Consider the following 21,457-nt stretch of genomic DNA (forward strand, 5'->3'; position numbering starts at 1 on the left):
TGTGGGAAGGCAAGCAGGGCAATGCTGAAAACCAAGAGAGGAAGCATAGTGAAGGAGACTGCAATGGAGGGGTCAAGCCCAAGTGTCATCAGGGCAGGAACAACTCCTTCCTGATCCTGAAGGAATCATCATCCTAAAAAATGTTCCCATTAAAAAAAAAAAAAAGCTTAGTGAGCTGACTGCCCCCTTCTTTTCAGAAACCCTGTCAGAAGGACCAATTAATGAAGGAAGAGAGAGACTGTGGGACAAGGTGTAAGCTACTGTACAGGAGTTAGGATCCCTCCTGAGCACATAGCCACTGGGGACAGTTATTTGGGACAGGTTCTTAGAGAAAAAATTGAGGCAAATGTGGCCCTTTATCTTCACCTGAGGTTCTGGCAGACTTCTTGTTCATTTAATACTTAGTGAACACAGTGAGTGACAAGACAGACTCAGAACCATGGTTTTCAGTCCATTCTGGATGAACTCAAAGGATTTGTAAGTGTAAGAAGAAAGAGATGGAGCAAGTGAGGAGGGTCAGAGCCAGCGTCACCACTTTGACTGAGGATCACCACAGGCAGGACCACATCCCTGTGCTCTCAGCAATGGGAAGTGCCCTCAAAAGGAACAAGACTTTTTGCTGGTGAAACCAAATGGACATAAAATCTCCTTTGGTTAAATGGGTGTTTTTTCTGTACAAACTTGCTAATTGAGTTGTAAAATAAAACTGCAGCCTCTCCTCTCCAATTTTTGCTGCTGCAGCAACGTGCTAATTTGGTTTTGGAAGAGGGCTGGTAGAAGGTGGCTCTTTGCCAGGGGGAAATTATGCTCGAAAGGTTTGCCCTGGGAGAGAAGGGAGCCCGTCCTTAGAGCAGGGAAGGGCTGGGGGGCAGGAGCTGCCGCACCACAGAGCTTGGGATGGGTCTGCAGCTGGGCTGGGCTGGGCTGATGGAAATTCAAGAAAGCCCAAAAGGGTTTAGACAAAGCTGGAATGGAGAACAGATGGGGAACTCGGAGCTCGCGCACCTCGAGAGATGTTTTGCCTTTGAGGGCTCTGGGACGTCTCCCCTCAGCACAGCCGGGCAGGATTTGCTTCTTGGGTCTGTGTATTCCATGTGTGCCTGGTGCGTGCAGACGTGTGTGTGTGTGTGTGTGTGTGTGTCACTCAGGACTGTGTGGGTATGTGCATGACTGTGTTAGGGTCTCTATACAGACGGGGAGGATGGGCATCTGGCTCTCATCACCCACCCGCACACGGCTGTGCCAGGGGGGGTGTGGTTGTGCAAGGGGACAAGGACCTCCTGCTCAGCTCTGCCAGCTTGCACCAAGCAAGGATTTGGCCCTGCTGCTATGATAGGGGCTGAGAACTGATCTGGGGTGAAAAAGCTGGGGGGGAAAGAAAAACCAGAGGGGATAGCCTGGCTGTTGCAACAATGTAATTTTGATTTTTAAAAGATGTACAGAAAGAATGCAGTGACAGTTCCAGTCCCTGGGAGTTTGGTGAAGCCTGGGGTTCCTCACATGTGGCAGGTACATACACCCCAAAACATGGGAAGATGTACAGACCCAGGCACGACTCACACTCTCCATTTTTGTACCTTTCACTGTTTCCCATTAAATTGTGAAAGGATGCCAGGCAGGAGGACCCAGAAACCCTTGCAAGAAGCCCAGAGGTTTATGGAGAGACTCGTCTGCCCATTTTCTAAAGCTCAGCAGTCCTTCCCATCACATTGTCCTTCCATCCTTCTGCTGATCCTTTTTCGTCCCTTCCCTGGGCAGCACTGGGAAGGAAACACTGCCATATCCCATGGGGAGGGAATCAGCTGTGGGTCTGGGGCTATTGGTGGAGGATGGATGCAGCCTTTGCATCTCCAGGGAGGGCTGCCCTTAACACTCATCCCTGCTGCCACCTTCTCCGGGGTTGTGAGGGCACTGTAGCAGAGTCCCAGGACCCTGCCCTGATAGGGAATGAGTGGAAGGTCTTAGTGGATAATTTTTTAAAGTGAACTTTAGCATCTGAACAGCATCAGGCTGGATTTAATAATAAGTAAAACAAGCAATTAAGTCTTCCTCTGCTGGCTCTTCCTCTGCCTCCTTGCCCAGCCGGGTGAGGGCTGCTGGTGGTCACTAACTGCTGGGAGGGGGATGCCAATAGCTCCGTGCAAGGCCCCCGGAAGCGTGCAAATGCTGTGCAAGCCGTGCAAAAGCCACGCGGGAGGGAGGAGGCTGTGCAAGCCCCGTGCGAGCTGTGCAAAATCTGCAAGGTGCTGTGTCGGGGCGTGCAAATGGCTCGGGGCCAGGACATCCCGCCTGGCGTGGGATGGGGATTTCTCGGGATGTTGTCACGGGAGCTGCCTGCGTTGCTGGACGCTATGTGCACGGACCGAGCAGATCTGCAGGTTGGCATTAGAAACCCGCTCGCGATATTTGTGACAAAGCACCTGTAAAATCGCAGCAGAAAGAAACCCGAGAGGCTGCAGTGACAAATGCTCGTGAGAAGCGATTGTTTGCGGGGAAGGGGGGGGGAGAGAGAGGGGAAAAAAAAAAAAAAAAAAAAAAAAAAAAAAAAAAAAAAAAAAAAAAAAAAAGCCGTGTTTGTTTTGGCGAAATAACTCCATTCCTTCAAATAAATCATCGCAGCACTTGTTTTTGTATTTGCGGAGAAATCGCAACAGACATAACCAGGGACTTAAGAGACTTGAAATAACATCCTAGTAAATACCCCACTTTGTTATTTTAATCGAGACCCAAGGAAACATCTGAATTTTACCAAGGAAACCCTTCATGCACGGGAAAACATTAGCCCGCAGCCCGGTCGGGGCTTTGTTTTGCTCCGGTCTCGGTCTCCCAAGGGGGAATTACCGGGTTCGGTGGAGGCGCGGTGCAGCGCGGAGCTCGGGCTCCCGGGGCCGCTCCGCACTAGCGGGACGCTCCGCGTTCCCCCGTCCGCTCCCGGCCCCATCGCCTGGTACCACCCCCGGGCACCTCCGACACCGGGACGGGGATCTGTCTGCCCCTTCCTAAATGGAGTTGGGGTGTCCCCCTTCCATTTGGGGCGGGGGTTCCCGTCCAAAATGTCAGGTAGCGGTTCCCTCCTCCAAAACAGGGCTGTACCGTCTCCGGTATGGGACTGGGGTTCTCCTGCCAAAGTATGGGGTGGACCCTTCCCTTTAATGAAGGGTGGCGGGTGGGCCCCCCCTCCCCTACAGGGTGAAGGTTACCCCTTCAATATAGTGCGCGGGGGGGTGATCTCTCAGAAATATGACCCCCTGTAAGTACGACGTGGGGATGTCTCTCCTACAATACCAGTGGGAGGCCCGCCTTCCAAAATAAGGTTGGACCCCCCAAGAAAAAAGAATAAAAAGTGACGAGGTGAGCCCCCAAGCGCGAGAGGGGGGGGGACTGTGTGACGGAGCTCGTCACGAAATCAAGGATGTGGGTGCTCCCTGCAAGCCGAGGCAGGGGACATGCAGGGGGCGGGTTCCGGGGGAGGGGGGTGGTGTGTGTCTTACCTCCCGGCGGGAGCAGGGGGGGGGACAACAGGGGACAAGCGGGGGCGGACGGGGGGTCCGAGGAGGGGGCTCTCACCTGCAGGCGTAGGCGGGGCGGGGGGGGGTGATAAGCGGGGACCGTAGGAGGGAGCCATGGGGTGGGCTCACCTGCAGGCGGGGCTGGGGGACAATGATGGGGAGGTCCGGGGGGCTGTGGGGGGGGTCTCACCTGCAGGCGGGGGGCGGGGGCCGGGGCGCGGGCGGTGCTTCGGGGGGGGGCCGGGGAGCGGCCGGCAGGGGGCGCTTCGGCGGCGGCGGGCGGCGGCGGCGGCGGCGGGCGAAGACGATGTTCAAAAGCGGGCGGGGAGCGGCGGCGGCAGCAGCACCGCGCCGAGCACCGGTCCGAGCACCGGGCCCCGCACCGGGCCGCCGCCATGCGCCTCCGCGCCGCCGCCGCCGCTCTCTGCCTCTGCCTGCTGGGCGCCTGCCGCCTCCGCCGTGGGCTGGAGGCCGCCGCCGTGCGCGGCCCGTCGGCGGCCGCTCCCCAGCGACCCTCGGCAGCCGCGCCTTCCTCCGCCTCCTCCTCCTCCTCCTCCTCCTCTGCCGCCGCCGCCTCCCCCTTCTCCTCCCCGCCGCGGAGGGACGGGGCTCTCCGCAACGGCACCGTGGTGCCGCACCACTACATGGTGGCCCTCTACCAGCGCCTGGCCGCCCGCCGCGCTCCCGGCCGCCTCGCCGACACGGTGACGGGCTTCGCGGAGCGGGCGCGCAGCGGTGAGTGCGGGACGCGCATCCCCCCGCGCAATGCGGCGCCCGCAGTGGGGCGCGGGATCGGGAACGGGCTGTCCCCACGGGGCCCCGCCGTCGGGCGGGAGGGATGGCGATGGGTTTGGGCTTGAGGATGGAGATGTGGCTCCTGGGTAAGTTTGGGGATGGGGCTTGTGTGTGGGTTTTGGCATGGGAATGGGGCTGCTGATGAGTTTGGGGATGGAGATGGTGTTGTGCACTACTTTGAGCGTGGAGAGACGCGGCTCCGTGCACACAGAGATGGAGCTCGCATGTCGGTCTGGGCACAGGGATGTGCCTGGGGTGGGGTTGTGCATGGTTGTTACTGGGTTGAGGAGTAGGGGTTGAGAACGGGGTAGTTGCAGGGGGATTGAGTAGCGCCTGGGAATGCAGGTGGAGCTTAATGGAGAAGGGTCTGTGCAACAGTTGTTGAACGGGAATGGAGCTCTGCATGAGTTTGAGCATGGCAATGGGGATGAAGACAGCAGTGGCAATAAGCTGTGCGTGGGCATGAAGTTGGGGTCCTGATGGTGATAGCAAAGGGACTGTGCCTGGAGCTGGGGAAAAAGTATGCCGATAAAGATTAAGTATGGGCCTGTGCATGAGCACGGGGTTGGGGATGGCGATGGGATTGCACGGAGTCGAGGATGGCTCTTGAGGCTGGAGGTGCTTTTTGGGAAAGCGCTGTGAGTTGCAGCCCAGCCGGGACAGGGCAGGCAGGGGTGCAGGCACCTCTCACCTCCCCCCTCCTCCCCACCAGCCCCCCCGCCACCTGATGCCCGTCAGCGAGGGCCGGGGCATGCGGCAAGGTTTAGAGGCAGCTTCTCTGCACAGCATCTCCGGGACCGGGAGGGAGAAACCCCACCAGAGCGTTTTCAGCCCGAAAAAATCCGTGGGGCATCGCTACGGGCCGGTACGGAGAAGGAGCCGGCAGTCCCGGCCCGTCGCGGTTCCCCGTGGGGCCAGGGGCTCAGTCCCAGGCTGCAGCAGCTCTCCGGAGCCGGCTGAGCTCGGCATCTCGTTCCCCTTCTTCCTCTTCCCCTCTCTTCTTACCCTTTCATACCCGCGGATCTAATGATAATAATCAAATAAACACAAATACGCACTTAACGGAATGTATTTTTACATATATGTGTATATATATACATTGCGCTCTGCCGGCAAAGTTCGCTCGGCTGGGTGAAGAAAAAAAAGAAAATGGAAAAAAAAAAAAAAAAGGAAAAGGAAAAAAGACCCCCCCCGATCGAATAAAATGAAAAGACAAACCGAAAAGCAGCCCCCGCTTCCCACTGTGCCTGTCGCCGGCTGCCCCGGGTTGGGTGAGCGGCAGCTGCCGATGCGGAGCCCCCCCGCAACCCCCCAAGCCCCGACTCCAAGCCCAGCAGGGTCCGTATCCTGCCGACAGCCTTTGCAGGGAGAATTTTTGCTAAAAGCTGGAGGGGAAACGGCGGAGGAGCGAGGCGGGACGAGGGGAGGATGCTGCAGTGGGAGGGTGGGCAGTGCCCGGCTGGCGAGAGCAGCGGGAAAACTGCGCACAGGTCCTGGGAAGTTTCAGCTCAAAACGAAACCAGATGAACCGTTCAAAGGCATCTCCTTATCTGCTGCTCGCCGGAATTTCAGATCAGCTTTTAAAATAAGAATAGTAACAGTAATGATAATAATGTTAACGGTAATGATGATGATCGGAAATGGCGGAGGGACTACTCTTTCCCATCCAAAGGGCAGTGCAGGCTGCAGCCCGGCAGTGGTGCCCACGGGAGGGGGCTGCCTTGTAGGGGTCTCCGGCGGGGTTCTGCTGGGTCTGAGGGCTTGGGCACAGCAGCAGTGTTCAGTGTTTGCAGCATGCCCAGCTCAGGTTTCTTATTAGAGAATGGGAAAGTAAAAAAACAAACCTCCCAGAACTCAATTATGCCTTTTCCCCAAACCTCTCCCCCTCCCGCTTTTTTTTTTAAATTTTTTTATTTTTTTTTTTACTTTGCATTGAGGTCCAGAAACTGCATAAGTCTCTGTTTGGGCTTTGGTTCCACCAAGCAAGAATTATGACAAATTCAAGCGCGGCTCACTCAGCTTCTGAGAGTGCCTCTGTCAGACACCCCCGAGCACCGCATCTTCTGCACCCCGGCGCTCGTTGCCCGTGATTTCCCTGCGAGGGAAAATGAGATATTTCTCAGCATTTTACTTGGCAAGGCTGGGATGGCTCGGGCTCTGTATATGTGTGTGTGAGAGACACAGCGTGGAATAAACCAGTGACAAACCTGCTGTGTGGGGGTGGGACTGTGCCACGCAGGTTCAGATGGAAATTCTGTGCCAAAACGCGATAGTGATGCAGCTGGGGGCACTGAAACATCCTGGAGGAGGCAGAGAAGCCGCCTCGGAACGCGGGAAAGAGTGCTTATGAGAAGCCACTTGTTTGAATTAATTACTCCCTCCCTCTCCGCCTTCTCCTCCCCGTTTTGTATTTTTGTTTTTCAAAGCCTCCAGCCCGGGCCCACCGGCTGTGCTCCCGCTGGAGTGCTCGGTGTGCCTTGCTGCAAGGTGGTGATCTCCCCGTTAGCTCTGTGTCCCTTCTGCCTCCGTAATGGGAGCTTGGTTTCAGCTGGCTGGATTTTAATATTTGTTTCGTTTTGCGTTTTGTTTTTGGTTTGTTTTTTTTTTTTTTGGTTTGTTTTGGTTTGGTTTTATCTCTTCCAGATGCCTCCCCGTCCGCCCCCGAGCAGCGATACCTCTTTGACATCTCCAGCCTGAGCGAGGCAGAGGAGGTGACGGGTGCGGAGCTGCGGGTCCTGCGTGCCCTCCCCGAAAACCGGAGCTTGGTCCTGTCCCCTGAAGGCACCTTCCACCACCTCCTCCTCTCCACCTGCCCAAGCCGGGACGGCGAGGAGCCGCGGCTGCTGGACTCCAGGGCTGCAGACAGTTTGGACGCGGGCTCCTCCAGATGGGAGGTGTTTGATGTTTGGGAAGCCCTGCGGGATCGGAGGGAGAGATCTCCGTCGGGAAAGCTCCTGTGCTTCCAGCTGACGATCGTCTCGGATCAGTCAGGGCGGCTCCTGCCCCCCCGGCAGCTGGGGTTCAGCAAGCCCCGGCCACAGCCCCACGAGCGAGCCCTGCTCGTGGCCTTTTCCCGCACCCAGAGGAAGGACAATCTTTTCAAGGAGATCCGGGATAAGATCAAAGCCCTGGGCACCCCACCCTTCCTGGAGCCCCCCGATCCGGGCCAGGAGGCATACCCCAAGCGGAGGAAGAGACGGACAACCATCGCTGCCCGCTCCGGGGGCAGAGGCCACGGGAAGAAGGCAAAGACCCGCTGCAGCAGGAAGCCCCTGCACGTGAACTTCAAGGAGCTGGGCTGGGACGACTGGATAATTGCCCCCCTGGATTACGAGGCATATCACTGCGAGGGGGTCTGTGACTTCCCCCTCCGCTCCCACCTGGAGCCCACCAACCATGCCATCATCCAGACCCTGATGAACTCCATGGACCCAGAGTCTACCCCTCCCAGCTGCTGTGTGCCCTCCAAGCTCAGCCCCATCAGCATCCTCTACATAGACTCTGGGAACAATGTGGTTTACAAACAGTACGAGGACATGGTCGTGGAGACATGTGGCTGCAGGTAGCAATTTCTGCGGCTCTCCCCCACCCTGCCCTGCCCTGCCCAGCAGCCCTCCCCCATTTTTTATATATAAATATATATATATATAAGATATGTATATATATATACACATACACATTTGGGTGTGTGCCTTTCCAAAAACCAAGCTCAGACAGGTCTACCTTGCCTTCCTGGGACTGCCTTGGCCCTGAGCTGATGTCCCCTGAAGACAGTGTGGCTGTAGCTTGCACCCTCTCAAAGAAAGAGCAACCCTCACCACCCATGCTGGGTTTCCTGGGTCTCAGCTGGGCAGGGGGCTGGGCTCCCTGCTCAGATCTGCTACCATCTATCTGCATGCCTTGCCTGCCATCCCCTCAGGGGTGGGGGTCCCAGAGCCTGGCAGAGCCCCAAAGGTATGTCTGCTCAGCCTCCAAGCTCTGCCTGACCCACTTGGTTTGCCCAAGTGGAGCTGACACCTTTCCCAAAGGTTTTGGAAAATATCTGGCCAAAATTGTCTCAGTGGGGAGGGAGGGATAATCTGGGAGGAGGAGGGAGAGGTGGAGCAGTGGCTGTGGCAGAGCAGATGGGCCAGCATCACCCACAGTGCTGTGGCAGTGGTATGGAGGGGAGGTGGGATCATTTTTTTAAGTTAAAGCAGTTTTTCTGGCTGCCTTCAAATTGCTGAGCTGGATTTGCTGAGGGAGGGGACACAGGGGGTGGAGACCTGTGGTCATGGGGGATTGAAATAATTTGGTTCAGGCCTGTTTGCAGGGGGAAGAGATTGGTGAGCTAGCTGCTGGGGACAAGAAAGATGGTCCCTGTAATCTGAGGGTAAAGCAAGAGTTGGGTCTGAAGTAGAGCTTGTGTTCTAAGCAGAGATGAGAGTAACCCTGGAAGCTGTTAGCTTGAGAATGCTGTGTGTCTGTGTGGTCCAAAGCTGGGACCTGTTAATGATATCCTGCAGGGGGTACCAGCTAGGGGGTCCCCTCCCTTTCCTGCACAAAACCCCAGTTTCACACCAGGCACCTGGCACTGGGCCCACGAGTCACACAGCTGTCCCCAGTGACTGGAGAGAAGCAAAGGTCCTGAGTTCCCCAGGGAAGAGCCATTGCCTGGGTTCTTCTTTTTCCAAATAATCTCTCTAAAAGCACTAAGCTCCACCCTGCCTTCCTTTGGCACTGATTTCCCAGCAAGCTCCATCCCTCCCCAGAGTGCCTGCCTCTCCCTGGATCTGCTGGGAACAGGCATTTCCCATGCAGACAGTGGAACACTGCCCTTGGAGGCTGCTACATAAAATGAGATGCTGTGGCCCATGCTGAAAGGGCTACAGGATTTTAGTAGCTCAGGGGCTGAGTATAAATGATGCATTTAAATCAGAGAAACCTTGCATCTACACCAAGGTGTGTTGGGATGCTGGGGAGCATCTCTGCTGCACCTCGGTGGCACCTGGTACCGAACTTTGGCTTCGTGGCTGGGCTGGTTTAGACCACAGATGCCTTTGCACAGATTTTGCTTTTGGTGGTTTGTTTTTCACTGATGGTGAAGGTGTTGGCATGTAAACATCAGCGCTCATTAGCAACAGTAGTTTGCTTTTGAGGGAGGTAAATTCCTGCTGGAAAATGTGGTTTTTTTTCATATATAAACCCAGTCATCCTTCACTGCAGGAGTGTTCTGCCAGGGAGAGCTGAGCCAAGGCAGAGGGAAGATCACCTGAAAGAGCTCTGCTGAGATCCAAACAATTTCAAAGATCAGGGAAGCCTCAGTGAGGGTCTAATAGCACCCTCCTGTCCCCTTCCCCCCCCACCCCCCCTTAAGAAAATAGCACATCAGCACTGTGCACATCAGTAATGGTGACATATCCACTGGGCTAAACCCCAAACCCTAGCTTCCCTTCATCTTCACCCTGCTGGGGTCTGCTCTGCATCCTCAAGCTGTGGCCAGTAGCAGCTCACAGGGTTAGCATGGTACCCAGAAGTCTCACGTAACCCCCTTGAGCTCCTCTGGCTTTACATCTGCATATCCAAGAGGAAAAACTGGCTCCCTATCTCAGTGTGAATGTAATTGTGCACCCAGGGGGAGGTTCAGGGGTGGAAGTTAGAGAGAGAGGGGAAGAATCAGGTCCATGCAGGTGGGTTTTCTCACTGTCATCATTTGGAGGGACCAAGGTACAGCTAGCAGGTGAGGGAAAGCTGGAATTCATGGTTTTCCTCTGACCTTTCCAGGTGGCCAGAAGAAGGAGGTTGGCACAGTCAGATTGCTCTGGAAACACCATGTCATTTAGAAATTACCAGACTTTCACAGGACCTAATTTTTCAATTGTTGGTGGTTGCTTGATAGTTTTACTTATTCTTTAGACAATTTTTTTTCATTTCTTTTACCCCTTTCTCTTCCTCCAAATACTTGCAGAGAAGGTTCATGGGCAGTTCGAGTCCAGCCAAAATACACATAGCCCCTGGTAGCCCCCTCAGCTGGTGGCTCCTGTGAGCCTCTCCTGAGTGCCTGGCCTGAGACCTGGCTCTCAAGAGAGTGCTGACACCAGTGACCCTTGTATGTGGGGGCTCTTGTTCAGCCACAGCCATCAGAACCAGATGTCAGAACCAGATGTCATCTCAGGTCTGGAGGTGGCTGATGGAGAGCAGGGTGACAGTCTGGGTTTTGTGATCCCCACTGCTGGGGTGCTTTGTGCTGCTGGGCTTCTGTCCTGGACCCCATGATGGCTTTGCTGGCCCTGGCAAGTAAAACTGTGGCTGAGTTGCTATTATTTCTTAGGCTAGATCACTATGATAAACAAGGAGAGGGAGGATTTGGGATGAGCACAGAGGCTGATGCTGGCAGTGATGCTGTTTGTGGCTTTGCCCATGCAGGAGACAGTCCTGGCTCTCCTGACTGCAGGTACCTCTCTGAGCAGGTCAGGGCTGGAGGGACAGGGGCTGAGGCTCTTGGTGAGTGACAGTGCCACTGCCACCCCAGGCAAATGTCTCAGCCACAGCACTCAGTGGTCACAGTGCTCCCAGAGGAATATTTCTAGAACAAAAGCCACCAGTCCTCCCTTGTTGAGGGTGAATTGACATCCCCACATGCTGGTAGCAATGGTTACCTTTCCATCCCGGTTCATGTTCAGAGATTGCCCCCAAACAGTGGGATTAGGCTCAGGATGCAGTCATCAGAGCCATTGCAAACTGAGGTGCTGAGCCCTCAGGGAAGTGGAAAAGCCTTTCCTGGGCAGGGAGATTCCCACAGCAGACTTGCTTCAGTCCTGCTGTGTTGGGAAGCAACGTGGGGATGAATCTGCAAAGGGCATGAAGGAGTAGATAAGTAGATAAGTAGATAAGCTGCAGGACAGCAGCAGTCCAGCCCAACTCAGTGCCACCACCCTGGAGCTGATCCTCCTAGAGCATCAACCCCTACCACCACCAAAATGGTCTGGGAAAGTTGTATTCCTGATCAGTCACCTCTTGCCTGGGCACCTGTGGGCACTATAAATAGGCAACTGGAGAGTGAACATGGACAAATGTGAATTCAGTAGACTCAGAGTGATCTTAATGTATAATTATAGATTTTCAATCAACAGTATTTATATAACCTTTCCAGTTTAAAAAAACCCATAGTTTCCACACAGAGTATAACCTCCTGGAGGATTTGTTTGACCTTCAGCACCATTTTTATCTGCAGGACAATAACAGTGGAGCTAGAAATATTAATAGAATAGAAATATTAAGGATTGGAAAAGGACTGTGTATCTACTCTCAACTGCCTCCCTTCCCAGGGAGGGAGTGAGAGCAGAGTTGTGCAGGAGCAGGGAAACTCACAGAGCAACCTCATTTGACTTGGAATTCAGGGAAGCACAGCCAGTCAGGACAGGGCTGGTGTCTGTGCCTTGCCTTGGGGCTCTGTCAAACTAAAGCCTGTGCTTACACCAGTACCTGCACTGTGCCCTGAAGCCCCTCTGCAGCAGAGTCCCATAGCAGGGACAGCCAGAAGCAAAATGGTTTTATGCCCAGTTTAACTGCCTGATGATCAGAGTGTTTCTGGCCTAGAAATAATACCCAGAAAACAAAAATTTAATCTTTTTTTAATTTATTTTTATTTAGAGGAATATTTTTCTTTTTTTTTAAATTCTCTTAATTGTACAAAAACACTCCCACTCCCCTCTTTTTTTTAAAAAAATTCATTGTACTTCACATCCCATGGTAGAAGGGAAATTATATTCCTTGGGCAGGGAGGAGGCTGTTTGTATGGAACAGGGCTTGCTTCAGGCTCACAGCAGCTTGGCCCCAGCACAGCTGCCTTGATCCCAGCAGTTTTGTTCTGGTCAGCACTGGCAGATGGAGCCCTGTCCTCTTTGGCTGTGTGCTGATGCTTGGCATACCCATAAGGATAAGGCTGGAAAGGCACCACTTTGGATCAAAAGCAAACCCAAAGTCCTGAGCCTTCTGCTTAAGTCTTGGTGCCAGCAACTTCGGTGTGTGTTTACACCATATGGATTTTAACTCACGTTTTGATTACACAGCTCTTCTGACTGAAGAAAATTGGGTTTTTCCCAACACTCCTGTTGCAAAACAAGCAGATCTTTTTAGTGCTGGCAGTTGTAGGTCCTTATGCCACAAACCCAAACGTGTGTGTGTAGGGACAGTCATATGTGCTGGCCCCCACATAACAGCAGACACCTGGAACTGATGTTTTCAGCCCTGCCCATTGCAGGGAACAGATGAAGGAGGCTGGAGCATCACTTAGGATACTCTGGGGGTGAGGGTCCCATGGGGCTACAGGTTGGGAATCAGAGCAGGGCACTTTGGGATGCTGATGGCTTTGCTCTCCAGACAACAGGAGTTTTGCTGTGAGCTTCAGTTTGATGTGCTTGTCTGTGATAGTGGCATTTATAGTTATTCACATCAAAAACCACATGCCATGTGTTGGTGTGACAGATATGTCATAAATACCAATCCCCTGACCAGCTCATGCTCCAATGTCATGGTTTCCTACAGAGCATGTAGCATCTCCTGAAATATGAGTGCCTTGTCTTCTGGCTGTGGTGAGGCCCCATGGCCATTTGCCAGGGAGGAAAAAAACCTGCATGGGACAATGACAGTCTGAGTACTGCACAGGGGTGTCACCTGAACTAGGGCTGTGCTGCTGGAGTTGAAAGATGGTCAAACTGAAGAGCTGTCACATGCACCTTGGTTGGGCACTTCCACCAAACCTCTGGCTGTGTCCTCCCCTGTCCTGGCTGAAATCAGACTTTCAGTGTTAATTTCTCACATGTCACCCTCTGGGGAGGTAAGGGGGTAGGAACCTGTGTGGGAGAAAACAAATTGTGGCCTTTGAGAGCAGTGAGGTTCTTCTTTTAAGAAGAACACAAGTGTCCTGCTGGCATCAGAACTTTTTTTCCAGTATCAGGGACCCCTTTGTGGCTACGTGGTGTTGGAATGGGGATGTTGGGTGGCAGGAGCAGATGTAGCTGTGTGCTCCCCACTGGGGCTGTGTCCCCATGAAAACTCATCAGGGAGGGGAGTGGGGGGTAACTTTCACATGGATGAGGTGTTGCTGGTGGTCAGGAGCTTGTGACCTTGTGTGGTGGGCAGAGAGTTTTTCTGCCTCTCCTGTATTTGAATTGATGGCTGTAAAAGAGTCAGATGTGACACCGGGGTGGTCTTTGTGACATTTTGAGTCTTGTCACAAGCTGCTTTACATCCTCCATGGCAAAATCCTCAGGCTCTTCATTCGTGGTGCAGCATGTTGTAAGATGTATAAAGGTGCAAAGCTGTCTCTGGAAACCAGCTATGCCCTATCTGCAGGTGCTGTGGACTTTTGAACAACCACCACCAAAATCTGAAACTCCTGCCAGCATAACCCACTGGCCAAGAAAACTTGAAGGATGTTTTGCAGCATTGCACCTCAAGACATGTAGCCCAGGCAGCTGCTTTTTCCTTTTGCTGGCACTGATATTCAAACAGCCCCCTGAATTTGCCATGTGGGAGAGGAGCTTGATTTCCATGGTGGTGGGGAGGAGGTTGCAGGCAGGATGGCTGAGGCTTGGGCTTTATCTTTTGGCTGAGCAGGTTAGGGTAGGACATGTTGGACAGCAGAGTGTTTTCATGTAGATCAGTATTGGAAAAAATTTAAATCAAGGCTATTCCCAGAAATGGCTGAAAATGAAACCCAGCAGTTTTTTCAGCAGGTTTTGCTCTTCACCACTTCATAGTTCATGTGTACATTTTGTGAGCACTTTTTTCTGCTTTGAGACTTTATGCTCTTACTTTGGGTTTTTAGGATGGGGAGCTTGGAGACTTGCTATGGTGTTTGGTGGGTGGGAGGAGGGCAAGGAATTAAAGGCTGAGCCAGCAAGCAGGGGGCTGGGGAGCAGACTGTGTCCTTGAGCAGATGACAGTGAGGGGACTGATCCAGCTGGGTTGAAGGCAGTGGGAGGAGAGGACCTGTTCATGATGGGTCAGATGCTCAAGTGCTTTTCTGGTAGAAGGGGGGAGTGTTTGGGTCTCCCTTTCTCTGTGCCTTGCTGCATTTCCAACCTATGCTGGTGTCACCCAGTTATCTGTCAGCAGAATAGGAAGACTGAGAGACTGGGCAAACCCTGGGAGCTGTGGCTTTGGTCTTGGCCTTCAGAGATATTGTGGCATTCATTCCTTTTTTCCACCCTGCCTTGACAAAAAGAGAAGAGGAGCAGGAGGGGAAAAATCAAAAGGCAAGGTTTAGAGCTCCCAAGGTGGTCATTCGGGTTGCTGCTTGCCAGCCAAGCACTGCTGAGCACTGAGGGGCTTGCAGGAGCTCAGCTGTTGGCAGCAGAGCCCAAAATGACCCCCACAGGCCAGGGAAAGGCCTGGTCACACATGGAGGTGCTGGGCTTGATTGGTACCTAAATGAAGTGGTGGTGATGTAGGCAGTGATGGGGCACTTTGCAGGGTCAACTCATTCTCTCCTGGGCTGGGGAGGGGTTGATCAGAGTGTGATTAACTCTTTAAGTAGCACTGAAAAAGAAGGGTCTGAGTTTCTGAAGTGTTGAGTCTTCCACTCGTGGCAGTCAAAGCCACATTTATGCAGTATCTGTGCAAATCAAGCTCTTAAAACCCGAGGGGGTGGGTCAGGAGTTCAGCTCCAGCCTTACTTACCTGTTGTCAGTGGCTCCATCTTGCACTCTTTGCTGGAAAAGTTGGTGGAGATGCTGCTCATGAGCCCTGTGCAGGAAATGTCTGCTCCTTTCTTGGTGCTCCCTGGTTTAGAGCAGGCAGGGGCAGCATCAGCACTGCTTGTTCATCCACTGTGCTTAATCACTACCTGTCCCATCACCACACACTCTTTTTTCTGAAGTCAAAGGCAGCACTTTCTGGAGCTCCTTTGACAAAATGAGCCTCTCTGCTGGTCAGTCATGGTTTTATTTATATGTTCCTTTCTTTGATTAGAAAGGAAAATTTAAAAAAAATAAAATAAAAAGACAAAAAAAAAAAAAAAAAAAAAAAGACTCACATTTCCAATAGCCGTATCTCTAGTACTTATAACTTTTGAAGCAATACTCATATTCCTGTGTGTGCCTCTAAACTATCCATGTATTTGTTCAGCTTTTTCAGGTCTGAGTGTGGGAAATGTCTCTGAAGATGATAGTTCTGTAAGTGATGGTGTAAATGCATTGTTTGTATGTATTCTAAAGTTTAAATAGATTGTACATATGGGATTGTAAATTAACTGTAAACAGCAATCTATATTTTCTTGAATATATTATATAGCAGTATATATTTGTTAAATAAGTATTCTTGTATACTCTTCAATAACCCTTTTAATATTTTGTACAGATAAGTTTATTAAATATTTTATTGATAAATAAATCTCTGCAAGATTTTTTTTTCTTTTGAAGACTTGTGTCTATGTCCTGATATCAGATGGCTCATTTCACAGCAATCTTTGTCACTCACTTGTAATTCCTGGGCTACCTAAGATGTTCAAAAGTGAAAAGATGATCATTTTACACTGCCTTCCTTGGCAATTTCAGGTATTTTCCAAGGAAAAAAATGACAGAGCAGGGAGTGTTTGTGGTACATTTATCCACAAAATATGCATCCCTTTTCTTCCCTGTGTTTCTGAATAGAGTTCACCTGCCTTGAGTAGTAACTCCCCATCTGCAGCCAAACAGGACTCTCCATTGTCTGGAATGGAAAGTTTTAGAGGCTTCAAAACATTGTTGAAGGAGTAAGTATGAAATATGGAAGAATATCTCCTGCTTACATTATAGAATCATAGAATTTTCAGGGTTTGAAGGGACCTTTAAGATCATCTGGTTCCAACCCCCCTGCCATGGGCAGGGACACCTCCCACCAGATCAGGTTGCTCAGAGCCCTGTCCAGCCTGGCCTTAAAAACTTCCAGGGATGGGGCTTCCACCACCTCTCTGGGCAACCTGTTCCAGTGTCTCACCAACTCATGGTGAAGAACTTCTTCCTAACTTCCAGTCTAAATCTACCCTCCTCTAGTTTGAATCCATTCCCCCTAGTCCTGTCACTCCCTGACATCCTAAAAAGTCCCTCCCCAGCTTTCTTGTAGCCCCTTCAGATGCTGGAAGGCCACAATAAGGTCTCCTTGGAGCCTTCTCTTCTCCAGACTGAATAACCCCAACTCTTTCAGTCTGTCCTCACAGGAGAGGTGCTCCAGCTCTCTGATCATCCTCGTGACATCCTCTGATCATCCTCCAGCACATCCCTGTCCCTCCTGTAAAGGTGGCTCCAGAACTGGAGACAGTTACTCCAGGTGGGGTCTCAGGAAAGCAGAGTACAGGGGGAGAATCACTTCCCTCGACCTGCTGGCCACACTTCTCTTGATGCAGCCAAGGATACAATTGTCTTTCTGGTCTGCAAGTGTACACTGACAGCTCATGTTGAACTTCTCATCCCCCAGCACCCCCAAGTCCTTCTCCTCAGGGCTGCTCTCAAGCCAGTCACTGCCCAGCCTATATCAGTGCTTGGGATTGCCCTGACCCAGATGCAGGACCTTGCACTTGGTCTTGTTGAACTTCGTGGGGTTGGCATGGGCCCACCTCTCCAGCCTGTCAAGGTTCCTCTGGATCTTATCCCTTCCTTCCAGTGTGTGAGCCACACCACACAGCTTGGGGTCATCAGTGAAGTTGCTGAGGATGCACTCAAGGCCACCATCCATGTCACCAACAAAGATGTTAAACAGCACCAGTCCCAACACTGATCTTTGAGGGACTCCCCTTGCCACTGGCCTCCACCTGGACATGGACCCATTGACAGCCACTCTTAATCAAGCCAGTTCTTAATCCACTGAGTCCATCCACCAACCCCATGCTTTACCAGCTTAGAGACCAGGAATACATGTGGGACACTGTTGAAGGCTTTACTCAGATCCAGGTAAATGATGTCAGTTGCTCTTCCCTTGTCTATTGATGCCGTGACCTTTTCATAGAAGGCCATCAGGTTTGTCAGGCAGGATTTGCCCTTGATGAAACCATGTTGATCCCATGTTGATCCCATGTTGACCCAGTCACCTCTTCATTATTCTTCTTCTTCAGCAGTGCCTCCAGGAGGATCTGCTCCATGATCTTATAAAGTAAGACTGACCAGCTATAGTTCCCTGGTCCATACTAATTTCCCTTTTTGAAAATGGGGGTTATGCTTCCCCTTTTCCAGTCAGTGGGGACTTCACCAGACTGCCACGACTTTTGGAATATAATGGAGAGTGGTTTACCAACCACACCCACCAGTTCCCTCAGTACCCATGGGTGTATCCTGTTGAGTCCCATGGACTTGTAGATGCCTGTGATCAGGTGTGACACAAAACCGTCCTGATGGGTTTGACTTGAGCACAGGACTCTGCCCTACAGGTGCCTGGGCCCTGCAGAGGGACCTCAAAGTAACATTTGGAGGGGTGAGGGAGGAGCCCCATTTGGTTAGGGCTGGTGAAGACACCCCCTTTGGAAAGGTAGAATTTCAGTATTTCAGGTATAAAAAAAATTACCTGGAAAAATGTAATAGAGACTTGTTTTTACCCACATCAGGTCTGGTAGTTTCAGAGAATCAAATATTTGCAGAATTGCTTTGTTTAGAGAAGACCTTCAAGACCATCAATTCTACCCATAACCTAACTTTACCAACTTAAGTCTACCAAGTCCAGTGCTAAACATTATCCCTAATAACTGTATCCATGTGTCTTTTTAACACTTTCAACCACCTCTCTGGCAGCCTGCTCCAGTGTTTAATTAAGCTTTCAGTGAAGAAGTTTCTTCTAATAGCTAATCTAAACCACGCCTGGTGCAACTTTAGTCCATTTCCATTTCATTCCTGTTAGGTACCACTGGGCTGTGTGATACATTACCTAGTACTTAAGAGGTTAGATTATTGCTACTGCAGTAAAATCTTTTCCAAAGATTTTTTTTTAATAATTTTTGAGCATTGGTTTTAATTCTTTCATTCCTCCCTCTTTCAAAATGTTGTTTTTTTAAAAAAATAGCTAAATAAAGTACCCTGGGATATGAAACTGTTTTGTATTCCTAGAAGATGAACTTTAAAAGTCATGAAACATCCAGAAAGCAAGGAATATGCAAGATTGGCTTAATCTGTCACGTTAGCCTGATGTGATTCACATTTGGGGGCAGATGTCATATAGCTATAGAGCTTTATTTCACTTGGTTTCACTTGGACATTATAGGTGCAAAATCAGATGTTTTAGGGAGAGTGATTTGCTTTAGCATGTGCTGCTGCAAGAGACATCCCCAAAGTGCCTCAGAGACAGTGAGGGAAGGTAACAGGGTTACAGCTGCCTCTGGTGCATCCTGACTGCACACAGGACTGTGGAGATGCAGGGCACATGCAGAAGCACAGAGGAAATCTCTAAGACATCAGGTCTGTGTTTTTGTCACAGCAGAACAACCTCAGATTTCAGGAAACACGCAGAGAACTGATGAGAGAATCACTGGAAGGACTTAAAAATTAATTCTTTCAACACTGGTGTTCTCGAGGCTGACCCCTTGTCACCAACACATGGCTCAGGTGGGGAGAGGCACAGTGATTGTTATTCCCAGTGGCACATGGAGAGACACACCAAGCACAAGCCACCTTTTGGGCAGCCTCCTGCATCCTCACGTCCTCCTCTCCAGCTGCATTGGCTGAGGGGTCTTTTGGCCCAAGTTCTCCAGTTAGACACAGAATGCCATTTTCCACCCTTCCCCTGCCCTGCTGTATGTGCAGTTTTACAGGAAACTATTCTTTTAACAGGACTTTTTCAACAAAATATTGAAAGGTAAAAGCAAATGGGTTTTTACAGAAATCCCATCCCATCTCTGAAATCAGTGGGAATGGTCTGACTTGAAAACCTCGTGACTTAGCCCTACAGCAAATGCCAAGGTTCCTTATTTAGTAAAAAAAGAAACCAAACCAAAACAACGTTGGTGCCTCCCAGGACCTCCAGAGGGAGATCTGATACCCCTACATTTAGGTATCCAAGTGAGAGCAGGCAGGGAATTTAGACGTTTGTTTTGGGAGCACTGAACTGGGGGAAAGTTAGGTGAGAGAGCTCAACTTCCCTTAAGAGCTCCAGTTTTTATCTTAGCATCTAATCTGAAGTCAGTGGAGTTAGTTTTAGTGAATATGATAACTTCAAGTTTTGGACAAGCATCTACTTGAGACTTACATGAAGCATCTCCTGCATTTTCTGTAACGCAAACCAACCCAGAATATGCTTGGGAGATCACTGGGACATGTTTTTGCTGTGAAGCTCAACTGCAGTCCCTAAAGATTCTAGGATGAGAATTTAATCTTACTTTCAGTAACTGATACTAGGCAGGGATCATGTTTTCATTACTACAAAAAATTTAAACCCTCATTATAACAAAGTGCTAATTCCCCAGGAACCCTGCTATGTGGGACTGTCCTATTTTGGATCAAAGTAGGAGGGATATGAGGATAAATGGAAACTGCCCTGTGTGTATCTTTGTATTGAAGCTTTTTGTTCGTGTCGTGCTGCCTCTGTGGCCTCAGTCAATTGATCACTGGAGTCTCCCTAAGCCTGGGTGGGGAGGGTCCCACTGACTTATATTGAGGCTGTACTGGGGCTGTAATTAGAGTGAAACACTCCAGTTCACTCTGGATACTTAAAATTCCAGGCCTTGATTTTTTGTGGGTGAAAAAGTTCCTTCTGATAAATACTGATGAGTTGCATTTACCCTTTTGTGATGAGAGCAGATGAAGTTAAAACTTCAAAAGAATTATATTCTGAAAACAATATTCCTGTTTCTAACAAGTTAGATTGGATCAGTTGGATCCTCATCAAATTTTAAGGGTGTTTGTTTAGGAAAATGTGTAACTTGAATCCTGACACTGGGAAAGGCTGTTTTTCCCAATTCCAAGCTATCTCACCTTCATACACAAGGCTTTGTCTTAATATCTTAGAGCTTGGGGGCTTTAAGGTGAGTTTGATGAAGTTGTTCATAGACTGGGAGGGGGGGCACTGCCCACTGCCTTTTTCATTGTAAACTGCTTCAAAAAAAGTTGGCAAAAAAATCTCCTTTGAGTGTCTGACTGGCAAACACTGCAGTCAGATGCAGAGTCAGATGTTTAAACAACACCCTGCATTTTATTAGCTGCTCCAAACTACATTCTGTAACATTTCCCTTCCCTGCAAGCACGTTCCTGCAATAGGTGGAAAACCCTCATCCATTTACATCAGCTCAAGCACATGAAAGTAGTGTTTAATTAAATCTCTCCCTGCCTGCCCCATCTGAGCATGCATCTTGGCCTGTTTCATAACTTCTGCATGATGCTACTGAGAGCAACAATCACTTCTGGCAGCTGGCTTGTACTGTTTCTGCTGTATCTGCTGCTTGTTTTCAACCCCCATCAGCTGTTCCAGGAATATATGCTGGTTTAATAGTCCCTGGTTACTCACAAATGCTCCTTGGATTTTTATTTTGTAAATGTGCCAGGAAAGAGAATGTTTGCCTACAAGTGAAGAGTCTCAGAAACTTCACTGCAGCTGGGAGCCTAAGTCTGACCTGTCACACAGAGTGAAACAAGTCTCTTGGGTCTAGTCAGTTTATCCAAATCCAGTAATAGTTTGAGGAACTTTATTAATGATAACATTGAACATCTTGTTTCAAGTCTTTGCGGGCAATTAGCTAGAGCAAAGAAAGGGATGGGGTGTGGATTCACGCATAAACCCATTTTCTGCATAATAAATATGTAGGTGACCTCAGCTGCAGAGAGGAGATGATCTGCTGTGCTTCATGGATGCAATCTGCCTCCTGCCAGTCAAGAAGTGGGTGTTCAGCTTGGAGTCCAAGTCCAAATACTTCACCATAAACACTTCACCATAAACGCTCATCAAGCTTCCTGAAGGGACAAACCTTACTAATCCACACACCCTAAACTGCTCATTCAAAGCAGAAAACAGGGAGCAAGGGAAAAACAGTGATTGATTATTTTGGAGTGGATCTGGATAAAAAGGCTTGAGTCAGGTGCCTACCACTCACTTTGCAGATGTCACCATTGCATGTGAAATCTGGGACTTGGCAAGTATTTTTGTAAATCTTGTGTGCATGAAGTAAGGAAGAAGGTGAACCAAGACTTAATAAGTTACCATAATAAAGAATCAAAACA

General features: G+C 50.4%; 1 protein-coding gene across 1 annotated transcript; it reads left to right on the plus strand.

Moving 5' to 3' along the window:
* The first annotated feature begins 3,723 nt into the window (after positions 1–3,723).
* Positions 3,724–8,543, plus strand: GDF7 (growth differentiation factor 7). Its single transcript, XM_071742022.1, has 2 exons — positions 3,724–4,244; positions 6,948–8,543. Exons 1-2 carry the CDS (start codon positions 3,905–3,907, stop codon positions 7,868–7,870), a joined length of 1,263 nt encoding a protein of 420 aa, XP_071598123.1. The 5' UTR covers positions 3,724–3,904; the 3' UTR covers positions 7,871–8,543.
* The last annotated feature ends 12,914 nt before the right edge of the window (positions 8,544–21,457 follow it).

Source organism: Heliangelus exortis, chromosome 3 (assembly GCF_036169615.1).
Source record: "Heliangelus exortis chromosome 3, bHelExo1.hap1, whole genome shotgun sequence".
NCBI lineage: Eukaryota > Metazoa > Chordata > Aves > Apodiformes > Trochilidae > Heliangelus > Heliangelus exortis.

Excerpts from the sequence above, each read along its gene's own strand:
- GDF7 (XM_071742022.1), top strand. The coding sequence starts at position 3,905 with ATGCGCCTCCGCGCCGCCGCCGCCGCTCTCTGCCTCTGCCTGCTGGGC. Across the intron at positions 4,245-6,947 it reads CGCGGAGCGGGCGCGCAGCG|ATGCCTCCCCGTCCGCCCCC; the intron begins GTGAGTGCGGGA and ends TATCTCTTCCAG.